The 18,946-nt window shown below is 33.7% G+C and overlaps 2 protein-coding genes across 2 annotated transcripts in view; one reads left to right on the top strand and one right to left on the bottom strand.

Moving 5' to 3' along the window:
• LOC133186914 (uncharacterized) overlaps positions 1 to 18,946 on the top strand; it is a 492,852-nt gene that overhangs the window by 101,631 nt on the left and 372,275 nt on the right. The gene's annotated exons all lie outside the window — the stretch shown is intronic.
• Positions 12,679 to 18,946, bottom strand: part of LOC133186579 (uncharacterized) — a 160,068-nt gene continuing 153,800 nt past the window's right edge. Inside the window, exon 2 of the mRNA XM_061321808.1 lies at positions 12,679 to 14,345. Coding sequence (XP_061177792.1) covers positions 12,679 to 14,331 — 1,653 coding nt within the window. The 5' untranslated portion in view covers positions 14,332 to 14,345. The remainder of the gene's footprint in view (positions 14,346 to 18,946) is intronic.

The following is an 18,946-nucleotide window of genomic DNA, read 5'->3' as shown; positions in this document are numbered from 1 at the left end:
GCTGATCAAAATTATCAATCTGGTCAATACCAATAATTATTGTGAATGGTGTGTATCTGTCAAGATTCGGGTGATTGAACTTACGTTGTGTACAGAGGGTGTGGTAATCAGCACAGCAATCTCCATAGGTTACACAGTGAGTATTACATTGACACGTCTTACTGGGGTCATGACCCGCCCCACAACGCCCTGAACAGGTATCTAAATTAAAAGGAAAATAGTCATGATATTATGCATTCATGATTGTACACTATACATTCGGGGTCAGAAAATTGTGCTACAAGTGCTTATAGAACCACGGCAAATGAAAGTCAGTTCACAGAAGACAATTATACCATCCCCTATATATATATATATATATATATATATATATATATAAAGAAGCAAATAGTCATTTGAATTGCGGTATTGTGTGTCAACATGATAAGCGTGTAATCAAAATCTTGTTTGCAAGATTTTAAAATTTCGTATTATGCCAAAATAATCATCAGATTGAAACATCAATTGAATAGCTTTATTTCTTAACATAAAACCCCTCCAAGAGATTTAGCTAAGATTTTAAAATAAATTCTGGACTTTGTTAATTCCAATATATTTCAATTAAATAAATACATGTACATAAGACAAATCAAAATATGAAAAATGTACTAGGTTTCATAAGCTGGTAAAGATATGTCTTTCTTATTCACACTTAGACGAGCTATTCAAGAAGAAAGAACTTTGGTTTAATTTATCAGATCTTCAAGTTCAGAAATTTAAAAATAGAAATCATCATTAATTTTCTTTCTTTGTTCAGGATCATATTGTAAGTTGTGTGAGTATATACAATTAAATATTTCAAATAATACACGAGCCACTCTTATGTTTCAAACAAGCCCCCCCCCCCTCTCTCTCTTGATCGATCGGTAGATTGATCGATCAACCTTGAGCAGTTTTTGCATTCAGTGCGGGCATTTAGTCATTGCAAATAAATTAATAAAAACGGTAAAGGTAACAAAGTAAACGGAGAGATCCGTAGTCAAAATTCAATTTAAAAAACTTCATCAAACAATTGGTATGAAACTTATTCATTAAAATTCAATGCTTTATATTGTATTTGTAAAATCGACTTAGTTGTCAGTAGCCTGTCTCAGTTTGAAAATTGATTGAAATCAGTTCATGTTTCGAATAAGTTGGAAGACATAAACATTCTATGCAGATGATAGAGGAATATTACTAAATAAATAAAGTAAGTTGACGGTGGGTTGTCGTCTTGTTTATTATACAATTCAGTTGTTAGTGGCCCCTTATCATCTATGGTCAGAAAATCATTCAAATATGTTAAAGTTTTGGAATAATTTTTCAAAGGGATATAAAACAGGTATTCAGATATATCTGCATATCGAGTTAAACGATTTAATATTTCCAATTTTTAATAATATTCGAACCTATTTCAATTTTTTTTCATCTCCTTTGAAATCTTTGGATTCTTTGCTTGGATAAGATAACTCTGCTGACCAAACGAATTATGCCGAAATGCTATGCGTACGTTTTGTGTGTAGTGGTAAAGCTTCTTTTTTTGATAATTTAATTAAATCTTCACAACAATTGAAAGTTCTTTCAACAATCGCCAAAATTGGAGCAAGTGCTATTACCGTTAAATATATTGTCTGGAATTCTTGAAATGACTTCTCAACAAATTTGTAAATGACACATTTTCATAATCATTACCACACATTACTTACGTTGTGCATGTATCAAGTAATCCGTTTTGTCTGCACCACAATCTTCATTTGTTTTGCAATGGCCTTCAGATTCTTTGCACTGATCATAAACCGCCTGAGATTGTCCTGTGCATGAAAACGAAGGAAAAACAAAAAAACAAAAACAAAAAACAAAAAAACAAACAAACATGTATTCCGATAGCCTTGTTCTTTATACAGATTTGAATTTCTGAATGCATTCTACATTTCATGGATAAACAAATATTCGCACTAAGAGTAGTAGGTTTAAGTTGATAAACTTTTGTTTCAATCAGGCCGGATTCGCAAAAGGCGATCACAGCTCTTGGAAAAAGTTTAAAGAAAACAAACATTAATCATTGCTTTAAAGCAATGCCAATGGAGAGTCCCCCAATATCAGAGATGTGATCAAAAGTCATGGAGGAATAAACAATCCGAGTCAACCAGTCACATCGCCCTTGAGCCCTTTGTCTTCCTTTATATCGAGTCGACAAATGAATTAAAATGAATATTGTTATTTATTTATAAAATATTATCGATGAAATTAAGTGCTAAAGCAAGAGAAGATTTTCGAATTTCTAGTAAATTCTTTTCTTCTTTTATTGGATATGTTGTATTTTACTCTTGCTCAAACAGAAGAAACAAGGGTATTTATTTCAAGCTGTATTACATCACATCCTATCGACTCATATCTAGTTAAAATAGACTTCAACCGGTATCTTCGTGTTTGGACTGAATAAAACGTTTGTTTGATTGTTGATTAATGTCCCTCTCGAGAATAAAACGTAGAATATATTTAGAACAGCCTTCTTCAGCTTTCCTATTTACAATGGCTAGAAATGGGCAGATCCGCCCCTGATATACAGGGTGTTTTTAATTTCAAGGCGATGAATTTATACCACCAGTTTATCCTTTAAAAAAATTGAGGAGTAAAGGAGAATATGAATGAACGAGGTTAAAACTTTTTTTTTAAAAATTTTAAGTCAGGAAAAAGAATGTTTTCTTCAAAAGGCCTGGAATCTTATGAAATGTAAATCTGATATACATGTACATACAATTCATTTGTGCACATTTGCACATATATTATAATTTACAATTTCTAACAATCTTAAATATCAAAGGTGTTTTAAGGTCAGACGACACGTTCCTCAATAATATATACATGTATCTTTCCCCGAAAATTTGTCATTGATGTACTGCTACTTTAAAAAAAGTTTCTTCAGAAAAAATTGAGATACCTTTGTGCAAGATACCAGAGGGTGGTGTTTCCTATATAATCCTATTTTAAATCACTTGAATTGTCAGTATCACAATTTTCTGTAATTATTTTCTAAGATATTTTGAAAACAGTTCAAAAATTACAAGATAATGTTAAGATTATGAATATTTCCTATATATTGCAAGGGAAAACAAACCAGATTTTTAAGGAACAAGAAACATGATTATGCGTTAGCTTAAAGGATATAGAAAATCTAAACATCACAGTCAATATTTCGCACGAAAGATGCTATGAAAGGCTATATTAAAAAAAAGGCCCCACTAATGAAATCGCTGCACATTCATGTAATTGTTTTTGGTTAATCTGAATAAGTCACCAAAAAAGTTGTAAATGAACATGTAATTCCGTTGATACCAATAGAATTAAGAGAACGTCCCTTAGTATTTAACTGATATTTGATTTACCTGCCCCTTCTCTGGAAGACAGCACGAAAACAAGGATCAAAACTCTCCACATGATGGTCTGATCTCAGATTGCATACAGAGGTAAGGGGTGTGGTAAATAGGTGAAACTAATTAAAGTGATTACCGGAAGCAGGATGTTTGTATAACCAGCGTAAATCACGGAACTATAGTTACATATACACATACATGTACAATTTACACTATACTGATGTAGACATTGAAAGTAGCGCCGTGTGACTCTCTAATGAAATATATTGAGACAACAAACAATATTCAAGCTCAGAAGTCCATTAAATAATACAAATTTTGGAACAGAGCAAACACGGACCTCTAAAACATCAGAGGAGGGATCAGGTGCCACGGAGGAGTAAGCATCCCCTGCCGACCGGTCACACCCGCCGTGTGCTCCTTGCCGTGATCAGGAAATAACGGAAAAATCCGACGACAATTCAGTGTGTAAATAATGACTAAACAATTAGTATGAAAAACATTAGTCAGCATTTGACTTAATGATAAATTGTATTTGCTGACAAGGTCATTGTATCGACCATAGAACTTACGAAATGACGACTTTAAACTTGACTGCTGATATTCTTGTTTCATCAACTTGTTTGTCAATACATGTAACATACCTCGTTTTAGGAATTGTTCATGCGTAGAACATGCTCTTGGGTATCGAATCAACTGAGAGATATAAACTCCATATGCAGGTGATGAAGGTATATTAAGAAAGGGAAGTTCGATTAGAAAGTTAATGTCATCACGTTTATAAAAAAATCTTGGTTGTTAGATTACGATTAGCGTCTTTTTCAAGTAAATTATCCAAATATGAAACAGACGTGGCAGACTGAGTGGTATCTTTTATTTCAAGCTCACCGGGATTTATTGTATCGACATGAGAATGGAATTAACCATTATTAATAGACAATGCGTCGTCGATATATCTAAATGTCGAGTTGAAGAGCACAGCAAAAGATATTGTAAGCTCCCCACGGATGGCCATCCTGAAATGGGGGTGGGGGGGCATACAATGTACTTATACAACATTTCTCAAGGTCACTCCTATATTCTTGGTTCATGATTCTCAGTAAGGACAAAGCTTGGTATCAGTTCAAATATTGGTTTATTAATTCATCTTACAACAGGAAAGGATAGTATGGTAAACAAAAGTCTATATTGGATACATATAGATATATCAAGTAATATTTGTTATGGTCTGTGGCGTCAACCGTACTTTCAAGGGTAAAAGGGGTAGAAAAGTTGATTTGGAATTTAAAAGCTCAAAATATCAAATATCAGGTGTCCAGTGTGTTGGGAGATAATTGGCAGTTTTTCCTCACCTAGAATTTAGAATTTGGATGCTGCTGCTGCAACTTATCTGCCATAAACTGGCGAGGCGCTTATATTTATAAGTTTCTGAAGTAGTCATGTGACACAAATTAACGAATGAAAAAGCTGTACGGTGACGCTCGACCAATCACAGCATTGTACGGCGCCGTACAAACAGAGATCTGTCAAACAGTGCCAAACAACGTCAAACAAGGCTGCCGTACAATGTGGATTACAGCTACAAAACGGAATTAATATTTACATTTGCAATAATAAATAATATGATATGGATCTGGAGGATGTTTTCATCAACTGTAAGTAAGCATTTCATGTGAATTAAACGTATATTTCATGATAGAAAACTGCAATCGTACAGCAGACGATATTCAAATAGCTCTGACATAATAAAAATGTGTAACTACTATTTAATCCCGTTTAAAGTAAAACCGCTGATAAATCTTAGTAAAACATCTTCAAACATCAATTTTGTGGATATTCACAAACAATTATAACATCGAATTGCATGAAAAAGTAGAACTTGTTCAAATACGAAACTATGGCTAACACAAATAAGATGTCGGTGGGATGTAAACAACTTCCATGACTCCTGCAATCGTGTGCACTTGTGGCAATGTTAGGCACGTATTTAATTCAAATATAATTTTGAAAAATACAGTAACATGGAAAGGTTTTAAAGGTATGTACTTCAATTCATAGGATGGAGGATTTCCTGTATAAATGAATGCAACAAATGTCAAATGTGCTATAAATAGACGATACCACGTTCTGTTATTATTCAGATAGCAGTGTAGTTTATGCGTAATGAAGTCCACCCTGATAATAATCCCAATAAATGATAACACATTTCAGTCATATAAAAAAAATAAACTAATTAATTAAATTCTACTCCATGGCCATTACAATATCTTTTTCTTATGTACAAGATTTTGAATACATTCTAGCAATTGTTTTCTTCTTTTCACTTATAAGATTTTGAACAAATTCTGCTTCAAATGAATACAATAATAGATCTGCAAACAACGAGGCGCAATTGGTACCCATGGAATTCCGATAGATTGTTGGAGGGCCTGGTCTTCAAAAACCACATAGATATTGTCAATCAGAAACTCAAGCATCTTTTTAATATCAACTTCAGAGTACTTGTATGTTCAATCAGAATGTTTTCTAACAAATAATTTTGCAAATGACCAATGACAAGGTACTAGTAAGTAAATTTACGAGTTCCATTTTTATTAAAAAAGCAGCTGTCAATAAAGTCGAAAAAGCCTGGACTTTAATTTATCGTGGGCAGTGGTTGTATACAGAGTTGAAAAGTCGTAAGCTTTTATGATATTAATTTTGGTAAAATCTTATGATTTCAATTTTTTCCAAAAGTTCCTTGGAATTTTTAAGTATCCATATCTGATTAACACCACTTCTCAAATATATTATTGCATTGTGTACTCATGAAATTTTAGCTATCATCTAGAACTGGTGATAAATCGTTGTACGCTTAACTTTCAACCTTTTTATATACGTTGTTCCACACGCGAATGCAGTAAAATAGAAGTAATGGTGACTTTCTAAACCTACATTAGGAACTCAAATTTCAAAGAAAAGCAATCTTGCACGGTACAGGAACGTACACGCACGTGCACTCTACACGAAAAACCTACACGATCAGTTTGTTAAGAATAACAATGCAGCATCTGCAATGTATAACTGTCAGTATCATACTATTGGACATTGATAGAATTATAGTAGCGATGTCTTTTGAAGATTCAGGATTATCCAGGTTCGGATGGCCGATCACGGTACCTTAGTGGTAGGGCGTTCGCTTTGCGATCGGAAGGTCCAGGTTCAATTCTCGTTCGCCGCGTCGCGGCCAAGACGTAAGCACATAATGTAGGTAGTGATTGTTCCTTTGCCAAGAGCCAGCACTAGATGTGAAAGTCACGGGTCTTTCGGATGAGACCTTAAAAATCTAGGTTCCGAATTACGATAGGAGTTGGCACAATAAAGAACCCTCACTGCTCAACGGCCCTAAGTACGAGCATGGACCCAAATTTGAAGTCCTTCACCTGTACATGGTGACGCCTCTATATGAGTGAACAATTTTCGAATGTGACGAAAAACAACATACAATCAATCATTCAAACAGGTGGCAAATTTTGACTGCAAATTAAATTTTATAAAAAATCGTTTTCTTTCAAAGTATGAGGAATTATTATAAAGTCATGGAAAAGAAGCTATCAAAATAAAATTGGTAGTGATGATTAAAGAAGTTTTAATGCGTTAAAATTAGTTCAATAATGAAAGAATATAGGACATAAACTTTTGATATCATATGGGGATAATATTTCAATGTTTCACAGTTTATTAAGCTTTGAAAGTATTAAGGATATCTTAATTAACCAATGAAATATGGAGATAACCAACAAAAATCAAGCTCAAATGTCCACTAAAACAATGCAAATTGGTTGCAGAGCAAACATGGACCAATTAAAACATCTGAGGTGCAATCAGGTGACATTGGAGCCTCTCTTTGACCGGTCACACCCGCTATGTGTTCCTTCTCAGGATCGGTCAATCGGCAAAATCCGTAGACAATTCAGGGTATAAGTAATGGCCCAACAATTTGTTTGAAAAACATCAGTCAGCATTCGACTGAAGTCATACATTTTGATGTTCTTTTGAAAGATTTTGTTATCTGAGTCCAATAAGTGAGAAACAATTTAACAAAACGAGTTTGGAGCTAAGGAAACACAGACTAATGAAAACATTTGAGTTTGGATTATCATTGAAAATATTTCAAACAATAACATATGATTTTACGGAATCTCTTCCTTTGAAAGAAAACCTTATTAAATGTATATTTCATGACAAAGCTATTTTAGCAGGGGTAAATATAAATTTAACCTTGCATCATGTAGCTGAATCTAGAAACATATTTGTACATCCTGCTTTCACAATTCATACTGAGATCTAATTCTCAGAAATCTTTCAGTTTTAGTTTATTTATCTTATACTTATTCTTCGGGTTGTTTGTTTATATTTTATTAAAATTTTGTGTTTTTATTTTTTCTTACAAAAAATACATATTTTATCAGATACAAATGTAATACAGCTGAATCTGATGGTTGTCAAAGAAAATAACTCATAGTGAACTGATATATATAACATTGATTTCCCTTTATTAGCTTTCACTTATTAACAAACAATAAAGCATACTGCAAAATGTCCAGAAGTATTACCTATTAATATCTTAAGCATCGTGCAAAGAGATCCAATGTTTTTGAACATATGTTCATAAGCGTTTGCTTAATATACCTGTATGTCTTAAATGATTATTTTTCGAATAATAAGAATGAAATATATGGAGATAACGAACAGTATTCAAGCTCAAAAGTCCATTAAACAATACAAAATAGGAGCAGAGCAAACACGGACATCCAAAACTTCAGAGGTGGGATCAGGTGCCATGGAGGAGTGAGCATCCCCTGCCGACCGGTCACACCCGCCGTATGTTCCTTGTCATGATCGGTAGATAACGGGAAAATTCGCCGACAGTTCAGTATGTAAATAATGGCCTAACAAGTAGTATGAAAACGTCAGTCAGCATTTGACTCAATGATAAATTGTATTTGCTGACAAGGTCATTGTATCGACCATAGAACTTACGAAATGATGACTTCTAACGAGACTGCTGATATTCTTGTTTCATCAACTTGTTTGTCAGTAACTTACCTTGTTTTAGAAATCGTACATACGTAGAGCATGCTCTTGCGTATCGAATCAACTGAGAGAATTAAGCCCCGTATGCAGGTGATGAAGGTATATTGAAAAGGGAAGTTGATGATTGAAAAGTCATCACGTTTATCATAAAGCTTGGTTGTTAGATTACCATTAACGTCTTTTTCAAGTAAAATATCCAAATATGAAACAGATGTGTCAGACTTTGTGGTATCTTTTATCTCAAGCTCACCGGGATATATCGTATCGACATAAGAATGGAAATAACCATTGATATTTACGTTTTCCAATGTCTTTCTCGGAGATAAATCTACAAATAAGGTAATGGCTTTATAACCCCATAAATCGGTTTGCTCAGCATGTGACAGAATTGCATGGATTCGGCGTTTATGCAAATTATAACGCGAGCAAATTGATTGATCACATCATAAAACCAAAAAAACTAGACAGTTATTCCTTTATTAATTGACAATACGTTGTCGATATATCTAAATGTCGAGTAGATGGCCACAGCAAGTGTTTTCGTCTTTTCACGTATAGGATAAGAAAAGTCGTCTAATTTAGAAGATAAAATATCCTTTAAGAAACAGTATTTTCCAGTTTTTATTTTCCTCTGTGGTTGTTGATTGAGGAACGGTAATATATAATGGTAAAGTAAAGTTGTCTGACTTCTCAACATTACTTCCCATTCCCTGAAAATTAAAAAAAATATCATTATGAAATGGTATCCAACTACTGCATTTGGCAAAACGCCAGTCTAAAGTTTTTTCTCTTTAACAACCCCGTCTACTGAACTATTAGTGTTTAATGGCAAATACTGCAACAAACATAATGCTACTATTAAACATAGAAAGAGGAAACGAACCCGTAAGAGCATCCTCATGCTGAAATAGGACGATTTGCCGAAGCTTGTAAAAATTGTAAATGACTGACTAACGAGAAAATTTCCATTCTTAAATCGCATATTGCGTGTCTTTGTACCGCGATGAAGAAAACATAATGAAACTACGTAAAATAAAAAAAGTTAGTGACTGAAATATATGGAGATAACGAACAGTATTCAAGCTCAAACGTCCTTTAAACAATATAAAATAGGAGCAGAGCAAACACGGACCTCCAAAACATCAGAGTAGGGATCAGGTGCCATGGGGGAGTGAGTGAATTGATTGATTGATTGATTGATTGATAGTATTTTTTAAGTCCTATTGAAGAATTTTTCACTCAAATATAGACATCTCAAAATACAGTAATACAGAGAAAAATTCCTCCCAATTCAATGAAGCAAGTGTGGTCAAATGCAATACAATGTACTATGTAATAATAGATGGGACATTACCATCTAGGCTGCATGATATATTTATTGTTGTGGACCGGTATCCATCGTCTAAATGGAGTTTATGTGAATTTTAATGACACCCGTTTATTTAGAAGGATATCAGTATCATTCAGCAAGTAAATACAAAACGTAAATTATAAATCCTTACGTAATTTATGTAGTACTTTACGAAATAGCTCCCTGAAACAACTTGTAACTTTAAATATGATATGACAATGAACAAAATGAATAAAACGGTGATCTATCTCAAAAAATGTACAAACAATACATTTCTTGGTATGAACCACGTCAGCCAAAATACGACCAAATGATAGGTTTTATTTATTTAGTATTTACACAAATGCTGACTTTAAGCGAGGTTGTTCAAATCCCCGTAACATCAACATTTCTGTGAGAAGCCTGCCTCGGTTTAAAGACTGATCGTACTCAGAGCAACTTCTTGTTAATCGAATAAATTGGGGGATATTCATTTCTTTTTATTGGAAAATCAGTTCTCTATATTATCAAAAAGTTATATATATTTTATTATTTATCGTGATTAGTTAGTACATGTAGTTGTTTTAAACGTAAAAATATACTGCTGGTGGACTGTTAGTCCCCGAGGGCCTCTACAGCCCAGTAACCTAGTACTTCAGTACTACCTTGAGAATACGGATATATATTTGAAACCTGTGTTAAAATTTAGAAATTTATTTCAAAATTAAGAATTATCTCCCTCATGCATAGCTCTGACCCTTCGACGTATTTGGCTCCAATTTTGGCATTTTTTCAGCTCTTCCAAGTCTTTTTTGTTTAAATATTTTTGTTTTCCAACGTTTCGGCTTGATCATCACTGAAAGAAATAATTTGTCGAAATGCGCATCTGGTGTATCGAAATTAGATAATTTACATTATGACCCCTGGGTCGAGGCCTATGCTGGTGGACTGATAGTCCCCAAAGGCCTCTACAGCCCAGTTACCTAGCACTTCGGTACTAGCTTGAGAATACGGATATATATTTGAAACCTGTGGTAAAATTTAGAAATTTATTTCAAAATTAAGGATTATCTCCCTCATGCAAAGTTCTGATCCTTCGACGTATTTGGCTCCAATTTTTGGCATTTTTTCAGCTCTTCCAAGTCTTTTTTTATTTAAAAAGGGTAGGGTGGGGCCACAATGGACGATCAAAGTTTTCATAGAGTATATAGGAAAAATCTTCAAAAATCTTCTTCTCAAGAACAGCAAAGCTATGATTGGTTATATTTATGTGGAAGCATCCTCAGGTGGTGTAGATTCAAATTTGTTCAAATCATGACCCCGGGGGTAGGTTGGGGCCACAATGACCGATCAAAGTTTTACATAGGAATATATAGTAAAAATCTTTAATAATCTTCTCAAGAACAGCAAAGCCATATTTATATGGAAGCATCCTCAGATAGTGTAGAATCAAGTTTGTTTAAATCATAACCTCTAGGGGTAGGTTGGGGCCACAATGAAAGTTCAAACTTGTAGAGAAAAAAAGTCACAGTTAGTCAAAAAATTATGTTAGCATCCTTAGTTAGTGTAAATTTAATTTTGTTCAAAACATACCTCCTCCACTCCCTTTTAGGGGTAGGTTGGGACCACTTATGCATTTAAGCTTTTCAGTATTAAACTGATTTTTCCTTTTTTCCTAGCCACAGTGCTCAGGTGAGCGATGTGCCCATGGGCCTCTTGTTTTAAGAAGAATGACCTCAAGATCCTGACTTTTTCAACGATAAACTATTTTTCTTTCAGTGTTAGTTGTTACTTTTTCCCCTACATTTGAGCTAGTAACTTTTTACTTGGGGCTATTGATTTTATTGCTGCCTGTGCTCCGTGGGCTAGTGCTAGAATTTTTTAATTGCACACCCCTGTATCCCTTCAGATTTTGAAGCTTACGCTAATTTCGTCTTGTGCAAAACATCTTGTATAAAACGACCAAGAATTTTCATTTTATGTATCTCAAGGTGATTCAAGGATCTTTGAAGTCTGAGATACAGTCCTGTAAAAAGTTGACATTTGTACCCCATAAAAGTACAAATAAGTATAAATTTCTAGAGAAATCGAATATTCTTTAATCTAGCCTTAGATACCAATGTTTATTGGCAAGATATGAAATCAGAAGTCATCTGTGATGTTTTACAATGATGGCAAAAGTTTTTTACACTATGTATTTTAAAACAATTGAAGTAAACAGAAAAAAATAAAGTACTGTATAAGTATAAAGACACATGAATTTCTCCAAATGCCTGGAAACTTTATTTCTTTTATCCTAAAATATAATTGGTGATCAATTTTCAATTAGAAAATGCATAGCAGGAGTTTTTATTTGCATTTCCTGAAAATTTAATTGAGATTTGATATTTTCCCTATATAATATGATTAATTTTAATAATAAAATCTGAAGAATTTTCTTGGGTAAATATTCATTAATTTGAAAAATCAGAGTCATTTTCGTGAGTATTTTCAATTACTCAATGCCTTATTTTCTGAACCTGAGGATCCGACTACCTTAATGATACTTTCGCAGAATCTTTATCACATAGTGCCATTGTGAACCTCCTATTTTATTTTTTGATCTAATCGACACTTATTTAGGATCTCCCATAGAAGAACATGGACTTATAAACATTATAAACATATGGGAGGTGGGGGGTATCATTTTGTGAGCTCACTACTCATAGTTCCTCTAGTTTTAACTTAAATCTGGGTTGTTGTTGAGTTGCTTATTTTTGATAGAACAAATCAGATGAATATGACACTTGTGTCCAATTTTGTTTGTGCTAATTTATAGTATGTTTATAGTAATTCACAGAATGCAAGAAAATGTCTGGTGTTCTTTGGTGTCTTTGGTGTCTATTTCACGAATTGGATGACTTTCATTTTCCCTGAATTGATTAACCCAACCCACAGCCTGCCCTCACTGTCCACACTCAGTCCAGTAGGACGCTCTAGTCCACAATTATCCACACACCTAAGTAGTTGTCCATTCTGATCTATGATGTGTAGACAGTCATTGAATTCATCAGCCACAATGATGTGACCCATGGAGTCTGTCACTATTTGACAAGGACAGAATGATTTCTTCCCCCCTGGAGGTTTGTTGTATCTGAATCTGACTTTTCCTGTCCTGTCCACCACTACCACTGCTTTAGCATTGATATCAGAGACCACTATGTCTCCATTGTTGTTCTCCACCACAAACATTCCATATTCTCCTCTTTGATAGATTGGATCACCTTGTTCATCTTTATCTATTTCCTGTGTCACTCTTTGTCCCTGATATTGGACTATTTTATTTTTATGATCAGTAGTACATATACTAACTAGGATGTCCCCTGTCCTGGTACAACACACTCCTCGTGGATACCAGCCCCTTGGTATGGTGACCAGTGTCTCTGTCTTCCCATCTCTGACAATGTTCACGGTTCTATTGGGACCATCACTGTATATCAGTTCTTTCTGTCTGTTCACTGTAATGTCATTAGGGAAGTCCTTACATGTACTGGTGACAATGTCTTGTACAGCTCCATGTATGTCCACATGGGTTATCCTTTTGTCTCTACCACTAACCCAAGCTTTATCTGATCCTACACAGGCCACTTTATTTAACTTTTTAACATTTGTTGGAATGTTTGCAATCAATTTGGCTTCTTCTAATAATTTTTTAACATATAAGAAGGAGACTTCATCTGTCAGACTGGATAGTGATGTCTGTGTCAATGTAGCCTTGTATTCTCCTAATTCAATGCTGAGTTCTCTCCCTTGGACTGTGTTTGTTTGAAGAGAGGGCAATGATAAATCAGGTATTTGTGGAATGTTTTCGTATTCCTTTAGTTTGGATTTGTAGTTGTTGACATCAGACACTTTGTTGGATTTCAGGATTTCTTTGTTTTCCTTAACAGTTTGGATCATACTGGAATTCTGACGTCTGATTTTGGACTGGCATGATTTTAGAGTTGTAATATGTTGATCTCTTATTGAAAGGATCAGGGATTCAATTTTGTTAAAGATGGTGTCCACCTCTAGGTGCCATTGTTTCCTTTGATTTTTAGCTTGTATCTCCAGTTGTACAAAGTGGGCTGTGGAACATGAAATTTCATTTTCAGCATCTGTATCTTTTTCTCTGTTGTTGGGAATAATGCCTTCAATTTCTTCTGTTTCTCTTTTAATTTTTTCTCTCATTTTGGTAATTATATCTGCCATGTCTTCAGACATGTGACCTTTATGTTGACCTGTGAGACATTTGATGCAGACTGGGACATCACACTGTTGACAGTGGGCCTCACATCTCTGGTGGGAATGAGATGTACACTGAGGGAACACAAGCTGTACTGTACGCTTTGTGAAAGGAACAATGTCATGCTTCATGGACTTGAGGCTGTTGACATGTTTATTGATGCAGTCTTCACACAGACTGACTTGGCAGCTGTTACAGAATTGCTGGACAGGTTTGACACAAAGGTCACAGGTTATGAGTTCCTGTGCCTGGGTGGTGGAGGTGGCCATGTTATCCCCAGATACTAACCATACTAACCATATCTGTGAAATATAAATGACTAAAGATGATAGAAAAGTCATTTGATTACCTGAATACCAGATGTTAGCTATTGCTACCTATGGATACACATTTTGAACATTTTCAGCTGAACAGATATTTCAAACACTCATAGTTTAAATTGTATATCATTTAAGGAAATACAGTATGCCTTGGTAACCCAGATCATATAAACATTAGTAAAGGGCTTTGTGTCTCTTTCTAAAGGGAAATAATAAGAAAACAGTGAAAATAAAATGGAGTTGTTTTAAGATTTTCTAATGAAGAATCCCTGGGTGAAAAAAATGAAAATTACGTGGAAGCTTCCTTGTACATAAGGATGGGTATCGCCAAAAATTTGTTTACCCCCCGCCCCCCCCCCCCCCCCAAAAAAAAAAAATCACGATAATATAATGATATTTTTACAAGCAAGTTATACAGTGATTTTAAATGATTATTCATAATGTTTCCTCAGAATACTGGAAAAACATACAATTGTCATGTAACTTCACTTTATTTATTTACATAATATAAAGCGTGTTTGGATACTAGGATGCAGGTCTATTACCGTTTTCAACATTATGTACAAAGGACATTTGAAAAGTTTTGAGAAATGTTTGATAAAATATGAACCGTTTAACAGAAATTACTGAGTTTGCTATCATTGGACAGATCACAAAAATATACACATAATGTGACGTCACTTTGTAAAATTGATGACGTAATAACTCAGAGAATGACGTCAGAATCTCGAATGTTTAGCATATACTGACCATAAAAATGATGTAACAAGAGACACAATTAAACGAGGCGGAGTCTAATTCGAGTACGCATGTCTGCGCAGCTTTTTAGTTTCATGCAGTCGTAGGCGCAACATAACAAATATCCTACGTATTGTAATTTTAATACAACATTAACATTATATCATATTATCTTTAAAGTTCATGGGTCTAAAACTGTGCTTTTTAGACAATAAGTAGGAATAAACGCTGAAATGACGTCTTAGACATTTTATTAAAAACTGTTGACAGTACATCAAAAGTAACATACCAGCAATCTAAACATGGTTATTTTGTACCAAAATAATTCATCTGTGCCGATATATACAAAATGTATGCCGTAATATGGCTAATTTAGAGGTATTGGGCATTGGAAAAAAATAAACTTTGTAATAATTCCTAGACCAAATCAGATGGTCAACTTTTTTGTAATTTCACAATTTTGTGCCTTTTTACAATAACTTTCATGTATTTGACTGAAAAGGAAATCCCTAGGGCAGAAAAACAAAAGAATATAGGGAAAATGGGAAAATTTGGCGCTTTTCCAACAAATTCCCATGGGGTCCAATAGTAAAACTTGACAACTTTTGAGATGGGCCCCTAAGAAATTGGGATGGTAAACATTTCATTTTTTATCTTAAAATGATTAGTATAATAGTGAAAATTCATTCAAGAACTTTTATCAAAATATCTAGGATAGAAGTAATTAGACTCGGCCTCGTTTAGTGAAATTAAATTTTTAAAGTCAAGTTTTGTTCGTTACTCGGATGCACACTAACGGACACAACTGCCAGTTGGAAGAATGGTTACATAGACTACAGTCTATCAAATGGAGTTATATTCAGGTGCTTCTATAGTTCTGAGGTGGTTTAAGAGTGTGTCAAACACAAACATAGCATGTGTTAATCGAATCTCGCGCAAATATTGGGTAAAAAAGACGCTACTGTGAGAAAATCACAAAGTTGACAATCACAGGAGAATAGTGGACGTTGTTACAGAATATGCTAGCATTAATTCATCAGGTGTTTTAACCAATTTTGTGGGAACGATTAAAGCTCAAGAGAGGCTAAGCTAAGGGTGTCCCATACTTTCTTGTAAAATCCAAAATGGCGCTGATGTTGTTCTAACCCCACCTTAACTCGATATGTTCGAAAATTTTAAATCATGGAAAATAAAAACTCGATATGCTCGAAAATTATAAATCATGGAAAATAAATTAGATTGTTCAAGGCAATGAAAGTCATATTTAATTTTTGAGTCGAAAGTCAAAAGCAATAGTGAGTTTTGGATCGCCAAAGTTGAAATAGTATGAAAAAAATACTCACAGAAACATGTCCGGGGGAAGGCTTTTGTACGTTTTATTCGTAAACAGTAAGAGTCCTGATACTCAAGATACATTTGTGGAAAACTGCATTGTTCCACTTCAGTTTTATATAGAATATGTTTTATTTAATAGAATGGAGAGCTATATAATTGATCAAATCTCCAGCTATAGCATATAAATAAAATTCTTTGATGAATACCTAGGATAACATAACTGGACATAAACTCTGCTTATTAACCAAGCAAAAAATAAAATATGGAATTGCTGATTTACAGCACCATTCTTATAGTCTAACTCCACCTCCATGCAAATTTTCTTTTAAATTTCTTGTCAAAGATGCCTTTGACAGCATTTTTTCGATGTTCTCATGTGGACAAAAAACGCAACTTTTCAATATGCTAAACATTTGAGATTCTGATGTCATTTTTGGAGTTATTACGTCATAAATATAAGAATGTGACGTTCATAAAAGTGCAAATTTTCCAGCTCTTTTCAAGGGAATCAAACTTACTAACTTCTGTGAAATGGTTCATATTTTAGCAAGCAGTTCTCAGAACTAACTCTCCATTTCCTTTATTTTTCAAAATTATTTTTGGTAGGATCATTATGTGAAATTTGATTTTCTGAGATAACTGTGAAGCAAAACTAAAGAAGATAATTGCTACGAAACATACATATCTTGATCAGGATACGTCGTCTTATATTTAATGACTGAATAAATTATCTTATTTCCCAAGTAGATAACAAAGTTATAAAGCGTAATTACCATGAAAGAAAACAGATAACTTACCCAATTTATAAATGAATGGTATACTCTAGAATTGCGAATGCAAAAACAATGCCATTTATACACTTGGTGGAAACCAAGTGTTAAGTTTATTGTTTAATTTATAAATTAATGTGAACTAGATACAAACCCTAGAACGTGCACCACTTACTTGCACAGTGCGGTTTGTTTCGTTTTGTGTACGGTACGGTACGCTTTGTGAACAGTACGGTTCACTTTGTGCACAGTACGTTTCTTGCACAGAGCGATTCGTTTTGTGAATGGTACGCTTTGGTAAAGGTATATAAATAAAATGGGCGGAGCCTGTACGCTTTAGTTTATGATTGGCTACTTAATAAAGTGGTTTATTTCTTTATTATAATCTCTTTATTTTATATAAATGGAAGGGCGGTGTCATAAGCATGTATTTATTAACAAATTATTCTAAAGTTAAAGGTGTTATAAATATATCCTTTTTACAGCTGTTTTTTCATTATTACATGTAACTAGTTTTCTTATTAACTGTATCTTTTTTTTCTTTTAATTTTCGTAATTGAATACAATTATCATTTTAAATTTTCACTTATGACACTTTTAAACAAATTAGTTTGATTTGATAAATCCCTCAGTCGTTTATTACATCTACCATTTTTTTTATGTTCTTGTCGCTGTATAAAAAAAATAATCTTCTGACCGAATGATCAAACAAACGATAAAAGATAAGTAGGTTTTATTTTATTTGCGAGATATTTTATTATTTTTTTTTTACATAGATTCCTTTGGTGTTTAGGTCACTAGGAAAATATACATTAAAAAGTAATCAGTAGAAGTGCACATAATTAGTGCAAATAATTACTTTATTTTCTGTGTGTATATAAAATGATATAAATTTTCCATCAATGTGTATATAAAAACGCATTTTAAAGGGAAGTTACAATCAAGAAAATGATTACAAATCCATCTACAATGTATATATATATATATATATATATATATATATATATATATATATATATATATATATATATATATATATATATATATATATATATATATATATATATAAGACTGCTAAGACAGATTTCCGAAATAATCTGTCAAAATGTTAGAAATAAATAATTCGTTTTGAATAATCTAGAAAAAAAATAATATGCACCCATGCATGTCTTCAAAAATTTTGAAAATGAATAATCCGTCCATGCCGGGTGCTACTCCCCCTCCCCTTTTTTGTTTCCTTATCAAACTTTTTTTGGTGAAGATCTAGAAGAAAAGCTGACTCTGACTGCACATGAAATTCTGTTTATTTGCTGATTAAAACTGGTTCTTTGTTGTAAACTTACTGTTTAAGACAGTAAACTGTTGATACACGTGTGAATATGTAGGCATATCTGGACTAACGAGATTAGATACAGTTTAATATACAAAGCTAAAGTTTTTACCTGTGCGACTGTGATGACAATACTTGATCGAAATTTTCAAACGTTTTAGAGTGAACAATGAAAGTATATAGAGAAGTCAGTCTAGATAACGTTATGTGAACGGTATGGTTCGCTTAGTGCACGATACGGCACACTTCTTGCAGAGAAACAGTTCATTTTTTGTACGGTATGGTTCATTTTGTGCATGGTACGGTACGCTTCTTACACGGAACGGTTTGTTTTGTGTATGGTTTGGTTCGTTTTGTGCATGGTACGGTAAGCTTCTTGCACGGAACGCTT

This window comes from Saccostrea echinata, unplaced genomic scaffold (genome assembly GCF_033153115.1).
Source record: "Saccostrea echinata isolate AGI-Se365-2 ecotype Australia unplaced genomic scaffold, CSIRO_AGI_Sech_v1 ptg000014l, whole genome shotgun sequence".
Taxonomy (NCBI): domain Eukaryota; kingdom Metazoa; phylum Mollusca; class Bivalvia; order Ostreida; family Ostreidae; genus Saccostrea; species Saccostrea echinata.
Note: the sequence above shows the minus strand (reverse complement) of the source record. Positions and strands in the feature narration are given on the sequence as shown.